The sequence below is a fragment of the Ziziphus jujuba genome, chromosome 8 (assembly GCF_031755915.1).
Source record: "Ziziphus jujuba cultivar Dongzao chromosome 8, ASM3175591v1".
NCBI classification, from domain to species: Eukaryota; Viridiplantae; Streptophyta; class Magnoliopsida; order Rosales; family Rhamnaceae; genus Ziziphus; species Ziziphus jujuba.
In genome coordinates this window covers 7,003,301-7,013,403 of record NC_083386.1, presented here as the reverse complement: position 1 = coordinate 7,013,403, position 10,103 = coordinate 7,003,301, and the positions used below count along the sequence as shown (strand labels likewise).

The 10,103-nt window shown below is 32.1% G+C and overlaps 1 protein-coding gene across 1 annotated transcript; it reads right to left on the bottom strand.

Annotated features, from left to right (window-relative positions):
- Window positions 1-203: 203 nt before the first annotated feature.
- Window positions 204-1,936, bottom strand: LOC132805033 (protein ACCELERATED CELL DEATH 6-like). Its single transcript, XM_060819779.1, has 2 exons — window positions 1,529-1,936; window positions 204-803 (listed from the first exon to the last, which is right to left on the bottom strand). The coding sequence occupies exons 1-2, from the start codon at window positions 1,934-1,936 to the stop codon at window positions 204-206; spliced, it is 1,008 nt and encodes a 335-aa protein (XP_060675762.1).
- Between the last annotated feature and the right edge of the window lie 8,167 nt (window positions 1,937-10,103).

Sequence of the window (10,103 nt, the reverse complement as noted above, 5' to 3'; positions counted from 1 at the left end):
CGGTAGGGTTTCCCTGGGATCAGGGCTGTCTAGGGTTCCGGGGAAGGAATTCTGGACGGGTCCTGACATATATGATATGCTAAACATTTTTGAAACAAAAGTTTATTATAGATAACAATTTTGATACATGAAAATTGGTTAATAATAATAATAATAATAATAATAATACACAATTTGCATACACCTTCTATATATAATCAAGTTTATGCCTTCCTATTAAAGATACTAGATCTATAAGTAGAAAGGTAAATCTCAATAAGAAGAGGGAATTGCATCAAAACAAATAAAGTAACTGGAATACTAGCAAGAGAAATTATAAAAAACCCAACCCAAGATTTCTTATCATCAAGCATCACGGAAACAGCAGCACAAAAAGATATCATCATTGCAGCAATGGAGAGGAAAAGTGTGCCAAGACCAATCATAAGCTTCTTAGGTAAAGATTTGAGGAAATCATCTTCAGCATATGTTGAAGTGAGGATTCCCAAGAACATTAAAACTGAAGTAGTGGAAGAGAAAAGTGAGATTGCATCTGATATGATGAAGACCGTGAATGTTTTGTCATCAAGAAATTTTGGGTAACCAGTGCTTTCATCATTCCCACCAGGAACAGTAAATGTTGCAGCAAACATGATTGTAACAATGAGTGCACCAACAACAGTACATGAAGTTGCTGTCTCTTTCATCCATTTTTCTCCGTCGGATAACAATTGTTTATGGTCTCTTGTAAATAGTTGTCTTGGTGTCAAGAACTCTGAGTTTGTGTGTCCATATGTCCATGGAGGTACAACTGACTCCACCTCCTTCATATATATAGTATGAATATTTGTTTGTAATTAATTCAATTGATAGAAAACAGATATATATATTATAGCAAAAATATATAATTAAAACTTTATTTGAAACCTACATGATTCGGGGAAGTCACACTTCAGAGCCCCTTAAGTTTCAATTGTTTTATATATATAAATATAGATATATATATATATATATTAGTCCAATTATTTATACTTATTATTATTATTTTTTGGTTTGAAAATGTTAATGGTTAGAGGTTACTAAAATATAAGGATTTTAAACAAGTAGAAGGTTTAAATTACAATGAAATTAAAACTAGAGTCTAAAGGAGCCAAATAACAAGAAGTTGTTGCTTATGTGGGAGGGAGACAGATACTAGGCAAAATATCTGGTTGTCCCAAAATGCAACAAATTTCAAATTAAAATATTTTAAATTTAAGGGATGCAAATTTAACTTTTTCAAATTAATGAATACTAAAATATAATTGATTCTTATTTGAATTGACGAACTATTAATTAATGATTGTTGTTTTTATAAGAACAAATTAACAGTACAGTTACTATTTTATTAGATAATGATATTAAATTTACATTCTTGTTAAAGAAAATAATAACATTCTCACTAGATCATATCCTTAAAATGCATAGTTATATTAAATACGTTTTAAAACATATAGCCAAAGAAATTAATACATATATATATATATAGATATATATAAATTTTACATACCTTAAACCATTGTAATTCTCTTTGCATTTGTAAAGCAGCTCCGGAAATACGATCAAGTTGTGGTCGAGGGAATAAAAAGCCAGCCATATGTAGCATATTATTTGTATATTGATCTACACAATTTGTTGCTCTTAATTTGGAGCCAACTCCATGAATAAGGCTAAAAATTTTTGCCTGGCGATGATAAATTGCAACCATAAATATGTTCCTCCCAGCGGAATTGCCGGCCTCCACTAGATCGGGACTTGACTTTAATATACTTTGAACAAATTCAAAATTTCCCATTTTCACAGCATGAAAAAGTGCAGGTATAATATCTGATCTTGATATTTGGGTTTCATCTAATTTTTTTATTTCTTCGCACATTCGCCGTAGAAGTTCAGAGGTTTGAATGTGAACCAATTTCATTTCATATATTTTCTTGAACCCTATGTAATTATTAATAATGAAAAAAAATTTATTTTAGCTATTATTGGAAGTATGAAACATATAAATAAATAAATAAATAAATTGGAGGAAGGATTTAAACAATAATTGTTATAATAAAAATTGGATATAACCAATTAATTACCTAAAATGTCAAAGTGCATTGCAACTGTTTGTAATGACCAAACTTCACCATGTAATTCCTTATCTGTTGATTGACTAATGACTTTGAATTAATAATATATTCAGAAGAAATATTGTTACAATTATAACTACAAACATTTATTGACCGAATTTCTAACAAGCTTCAATAACAAATGGGGATTTTTAAGGAAAATTATATATAAGCTATCGTGCAAGATTAACATATATGCCTAACCTTCCAATTCTTTAATTTTCTTTTTTAATTTTTTGATATTGTGAATGTAGGAAATTACTTCAAACTCTGGATCATTGTACAAGTGGAAAAATTGGTTTTGCCACTCTTTTGTATTCATGAAACAAGATCTTAATATTTTTGACTTAATTTAATTTTTCAATGTTATTTGTAAGGTACTCAATAAAAGTTTTTTTTTTTCAGATGCTCATTAATATTAATTTTTATTAATTGAATTATACTAAAACTAGAGCAGTTTGTAAAGATTACTTGCAGGAAGTTATAACAAAGTTTCTAAGATATTTTTGCACTAATTGTACACGTGTTTCAAACTAAATAATCTAAATTAAAATAACATGGGAAATTCAACATACCTGAGCTCATATTAGTATTGGTGGGGAGTTTTGTATATATCTCTTTAATGACGTGGGCTTCATCTATAACTATAACTATTGAAAACAAAGCACTGTATTAATATCAATATCATATACATATATTTATATAGATATAGATATAAATTATATTCTGTATTAATTAATATAATATGTACTAACATTTATTTATCCATTTTTGCCAAAATTTGAGCGGACGTCCACTTGGATATACTGCGAATACATGCACAGGAGTATATTGACGGATTCCAAAAGTTGTTGCCAACTGTGGACAACGCTGCAGAAGATGCAAAGCTACATCTACATTGCACATATAAAACGAGAATTTTTAGAATCACCATCAAAAAAAAAAAAAAAAAAAAAAAGAAAGATCACAACGACAATATATATATATATAATAATACAGTATTATACACTTACCATAACATTTCATAATTATTGCTTGGTTTATGAGCGCAGCAGCATGTGTAAGATCGCCGTCCGACAATATTAAATCTTCTATCGGTGTAATTGAATATAGATAACGACCCATTTCAATATGAAAACCACGAAAGGCCAATACCACCGGCATCATCTTCGATTGATGATCAACCATGGTTGGTAATTTCTTGTTCTTTTTAACCATGCATTCTGCTATTTTGATATTTGCATTGTAATTAATAGCTGCCGTAAGAGCTGTAATACCACCTGAGTCTTTCATTTCCAAGTCTTCTGGTGACATTTTCTCCACCAGTGTCTCCACAATTTCTGTATGTCCGGCCATGGCCGCGACATGAAGGGCTGTCCTCCCTTTACGTGTCGTGATTATTGTTCTTACTGCATTTGGGTATTGCGTAATGATTTCCTTTGTAGCATTTAGGTCTCCATCTTGCAGAGCTTTGGGAAACCGTTCGTATAGTTGGTATTGATCGTTTGAAATATTCGCTACAATACAAAAACTACTGTATTTATACAATGACAATTTAATTTAATATAAAAGTAAAGATCCATAATATTTAATGTTCAAAACTTAATAATTTCTGTTAAAAACATATGAAATGGCTCAATTGAGCACAAAAAATAGTCATAGTGAATCTACATGAAAGAGAATGTTAAAAAAAAAAAAAATTGAATATAATGATAATCTGCGTTTCAATAGTGTAATCTTTTATATGAACGTATTTAATTCAATATAATTATTTAAAATTATGATGGAACATTTGATTCAAATATAAATTAGTAAAAAAACAAAAAACAATCAAATAATATACAAGATTTAATGGTCTTTGGGTTCTAAAGGCTTACGCATATTTATACAAAATCACTTACAGCTGCAAAAAGGAAACCACTTACACATTTATATTTATGTTAGAGCTCCCTCAGCTGCAAAATAAAAACCGAATTCTTTTTAGGGCAAGATGCACAAAACCACTTACACATATTTATACAAATTTTTTTTTTAATCATATATATATCCTTGGGCGAGGTACAAAAGGCGGCATCAAGATGAAAAGGCAATTCTCTAAAGCCAAGAAAAGAACGAAGGAAATATGCAAACTAGATTGAAGGATTTTTTATTCCAAAAAGGGAATGGAAGAGTAGAAGAAAAGAACATATAAGAATTTAGAGCTCTCAGCTGCTCTAAATTTTTAGTTGTTCATTTCTCATAAAGAGCTCTCTAAAAAAAAAAAAATTATATATATGTTTTCAGTTTAGAGAATTTTTTTTTTGTTTTTCAGAGCTCTCTAAAAGAACTTATATAAAAAATTCTTTTGTTTTTTAAAGAGCTGAGAGAGCTTTCTTATTTCAAAAAAAAAAAAAAAAGGCTCTATCTAAAGCTGAGAGAGATCTCTAAATTCTTATAGAGAGCCCTCTTATCTATGTATATACATATATATATATATACAAATGATTAAAAAAAAAATGCAATTTAGAGCTCTCTCACCTGCAAAAAAGAAACCGAATTCCTTTTAGAGAAAAATGCACAAAACCACTTCCACATATTCGTACTATTTTTTTTTTTTTAATCGCCTATATATATATATATATATGTATTTATATCCTTGGCCTGGTACAAAAGGCAGCATCAGATGAAAAGACAGTTCTCTAAAACCAAGCAAAGAACAAAAGAAATATGCGAACCAGATTGAAGGATTTTTTTTATTCCAAAAGGGGAATGGAATAGTAGAAGAGAACAAATAAAAATTTATGCTTATAAATATTATATATAAAGGAGCAATATTTCTCTGACCAATAAATTATCTGGTTCAACAATTTTTTTTTTTTTTTCATTTTTTTCTAACATTAAGGATGAAAGAATTTGAACTCGGTTGAGAAAACAGTAGATTTTATTGCACTGGCTGTCCCCACAAGGACATCCAAATGAGTTATCCTATAAGTTCATGCTTAACTTTATTTACCAGAAAAAAAAAAAAAAGAAAAAAAAAAACAACAACGTAGATTAGTTGATAGAAAAGCTTGTGGACTGTTGATTCATCAAAAAATAGCTTATTTGGTTGAGATTTCTCTTTTGAAAAATGTATTGATACATTATTTTTAATTTTTAATTTATTTTTAATTTTTATTTTTAATTTTTTTGTTTCTTCTTTGTTAGGTATTGATACATTATTTACCTCCCTTACCCCATATCAAAAAATAAATAAAAAGTAGTGTTGCTACCTTACTTAGAGCCAGAGACGGAATGTAATATTATATATAATTATGTCCTAGTGTATTAGAATCTACACATAAAATATTCTTTTCGTCATATTTTATTATGGTGTCAAAACTTTTTATTTTTTGTTGTTCTTTAATAGAAATGATAACTTTTGAAAAGAAAAGGCATATACAAAAGAAAAATCTAACCGAAGAAATTAATTAATTAGGAAAAGAACAAATCATGGTTAATATTGTTAAGAAACTTAGTTAAAGATTATCACATAATGAGAGTACTTTTGCAGCAAGAATATATATATATATATATTATGTTTCTATTAGTTTCGAGTAGGTGTTTCTCTTTTTAGACACACACACACACAAATCTCAACACCTCATGAAATTATTACAGATTGAAGTGAATCAACATTTTGGTTTAATTGCAATATCCTCATATTAGTTGCTATACGTGCTCGTTTTTAATCATGTATTATTGATGTGACAATGTATGATTCCTTTGGAAACAATTAGGTATTGAATCAATACAGAACTCATATACAGCAACCAAAAAGAAAGAAATACACAGAAACACACACTCAAATTTTACGAGGTTCGGTCTAGAAATAACTTACATCTTCGGTGAACTCCATCTAGGAAGTTTTTGCACTATGAATAATGTTCAAACATATATTCTTCTCTCAATCAGATATGTTTTTCTATACCCAGAGAACTCCTTTACAACCTCTCCCTTTCTCACAGATCACTCACGCAAAATGAACTAACCATTACCTAAAGAAAGAGATAAAACCAACGAGAAAGGAGTTACAAGAAGGAAGAAGAACAAGAATCACAAAATTGGCCTTTTGATCGAGAGTTAACAGCTTCTGTCATATGCTTTCTATTTCTATAGTTAAGCCATTATTTATAAACCTCCAAAATAGGAAACTAACTTTATTGACTCATCCTAACCACTTCCTTAAGTGTAACAGCATCGTTTCACAACTGAAACAAAAACAGATATAAGAAACATTGACTTTGACTCCCTTTGTAACATCCCGTACCAAAAAATATACATGATTAAACAAGTTTGACCAAATTGACTAAGTTTGACCAAGTTTGACCAAGTGAATAATATATGGGTTCAAGTTGCCTTTTTCAATAGCCAATACTTTTGGTTTGACTGAGGTACCATTGTGTAGATCTCGTCGATATGAGTCACAGACTGTTGGCATGCCAAATTCTGAGTTACGAATAAAAAGTTATGGTTCTGAGAAATTTTCAGCATGAGTTTTAAATCAGTGTCCAAGCTAGTCCCCAATTTTTGTCTGTTAGTGACCCAAGGCTTTATATAAGCCTAGGTAAGCATGTCAAACAGGAAACAAAGCCCAAAATACCCATTTCTTCCCCAAAACCCGAGAAATTCTCTCCTCAGACCTGTGGGTCCGAACCGGGTCGTTTCGACCCGTTTACCGTCGAACCAGGTCACCGCCGTTTTGCCCATTTTCGGCCAACCACCACTTACACACGCCAGCCACCTAGGAAGGTCACCTGAAAGCAAGCTCAGCCGTGAAATTTCACGGTAAGAAGCGGCCGGACGCACCCAGATCGGGCCGGCAAAGTCCGCGGCAGCCGACGAGGTGGGTCACTGGATTTTCTCATTTTTTGGCTGTTTCAGGCCAACCCATCCACCTTTTCCACTATTTTCGACCCCTCTGAGCTCATTTCCGTGGTTATTTTGTCCAGATTCCTCACCGTTTGAAAGATCCGACAATGAGAAATTCGGCCGACACTTCAACAGTGTTTTCCGGCCACCGAAGGAAACTTTGGACCAAGGTGAGCATACTGATGAGTTCCTTGTCTCTTGGACTTTTCGTCAATATAAAGTTTGTGAATTTTGGAGGTCGTTTGATAATTTTTCCATTTTTGGATCAATTAGTTAATTTTCGGATAAGTTGGGGACTGTGTTTGGACAAAATTAGTCAAATTAGTTAAAATTGGAGTTGAATTAGTGAAATTGGATATTATTAGGACCCATTAGGTGGTTCGATTTCGAAATATTAGGCTTCGGGTAAAAACTCCCCAATTTTGGGTACCGGGTCCTAAGGACACGCGGTATAATTGGACTGTCTGGTGTCCAATTTATGCAATTTTGAGTACTGTAAATGATTTTGAGACATTTGGGTTATACAAGTGTCTCTGGTTTAGTTGTTTGGAGCCTGAGGAATATTTTATTATATTACAGGCATTCGAGTTGAGTCTGGAGGCAATCCTGTAGAGGAGCAGGCATGAGCATCTACAGTACTGTGAGTGGTTATACCATTTTTAAATGTTTTGGGTATATAGTATAATATATATGTGGTTTAAATATTTTACGTATATACCATTTGATTGAAATGTTGTTTTATGCATATATAAATATTTGCTTTCATATATATGTGTTATCATTTTATATGATTTTTGATAATATTTTAAGTGATTTCCAATTTTAATGGGTCCATAAATGGACTTGTGGTATTAAATATTTTGGTAATTAAATTGAGGTTTTAAATCATTTTGGAAACTATTTGGTTTGAGAAACCAGATTGAAAATCATATAATTTTAAGCACGATCAAATATTTTATAATGTTATGTGCTTAAAATTGGTTTATAGTGAATATATTTCACTGTGGTATTTCTGATTTTCGTATGAAATGATGTTTTGAGAGTTTTGAAGTATTTAATTAACCGATGGAAGTTTAAATGTTAAATTATGATTTATGAGACAGTATCGTTTGGAAAAGTATATATATATAATCTTACAAGATTGCTTTGGGTCCGGCCCGTACGGTTTTGCTCTTCCCGACCCCAGGACAACGGTGGGTCACAGGAAAAGGCCTCGCAAGGGAAAGGTATCCACACTCACTTATATGGCATGCTTCGTTCCGCTTTCCAACTGATGTGGGATGTTACAATCCACCCTCTTTAGGGCCTAGCGTTCTCGCTGGCACACCGATCCGGGTCCGGCTCTGATACCAACTATCCGGACCCGTCCAAAATTCCTCACCGGAACCCTAGACAAGCCTTGATCCCAGGGAAACCCTATCGGACCCTCCAATGGAAAATCCGACAGAACCTCCCCTAAAGGTTGGACTTACCACAAGTTTCCTGCACTGAAAACACAATTCTATATTCAACCCCTTATTCCTCCCACAATACTACAATTTAATTCCACAAATTTACAACACTCCAAAATAACAGTAAATCAGTGCATAAATAATAACTATATGTCCAATAAATGTGGAATTAATACAATGACAGATACGGAAGCAATACAAGATGAAGAGGAAAAAGGGAAGAAATACTTCTTGGACTTTCGGCAACGAACTGAGGCGTTGGGCTTGCCCTGAACGATCAATGTCTCCCAACCTGAACCTAGGGGAATGGAATTTAAAAATATGAGAAGCTAATCATCTCAGTGAGTGACCCTAACTATTGTACACTTTTAATATTAATAATATAACAATAAAAGGAATTTAATTAATTAATACCATACAATTAAATAAATAAATAAATAATAATCATTTGGAAGTAATATTTTCTCTCAAAACCCGCACTATTCACTCCGTTGGAAATGTTCCCCTTTTAAAACATTTTCACAAAACCTGATTGTTCATATTTCCCGAAAACCAAGGGATCAATTAATTTAATAAACAATAGATAAATACCCCAAATATAGATAAAAATGTAATAAAATATAATAAATAATTTTTGAACACTTTGGGGTTTGAAATTTCTATCCGAAAATTTATACTTGACGCACCACACCATATACCAGTGATGCCCTCCGATACCTAGCGTCCCAAGCATCGACTGGCGGGAGATTAAAGAGAGAAACTTACATACGGCACTTCGGCGTCCCGACAGTACCGCTGCTGAAACCGTCATCCCGGCCAAGGAGGGGGGCGGCTGTGGCCAATATCAAACTTGCCTGCCCTCGGTCCAATGGCAACTCACGGGAGACATAATAACTTGCGCGCTAACCACATATACACCGGAACACCAATACTGTATGAGTGCGTCTAAAATAATTATTAAATTAATTATAACCGTACCGATTTTCCAAAATCACCGTGGAAAATATACCAGTTCTCAAATTTACCATCTTACATATTTTCCTTTAACATACCCGGTACGAAACCATCGATAACAATATAAAAATAATTTTTCTCGTAATACAAGGTCCAACAAATAATATTCCATGGGCATAATTATAAAATTAAAACCACTAATTTAAACAAATAATTTTCTTAAAAATATTTAAACCAATTATGCCCAAAAAAATAGTATAAAAACCACGCATAATTAATTAATGAAAATACCTTGCCCATGCATAATAAATACAATTAAATCACATTAAAATAATAATCGGGAATTTCTTAATGATCCAAAATTCCGTTTAGCATCAATGGGTAAATACATATATATAAAATAATATTTTTCCCGATTATATTTAAATTCCACCACATGAGCATAATTTCCAGATATCAATTTAACACCACATAAATATAATTAATTGCCCAAAATAGTTTTCAAGGTGGGTCACTCACCTCGAGCACGCAATTACCTAAGATCCTCCATGGGATCAATTCCACGACTCACCCGTACTCCTAGAACACAATTCACACACAGTCAAATAAATTAATATTTTATTCGGATAAATAATACCCGGTACCCGGGGGGTCTAACACAAACGTTAACAAAATTGAC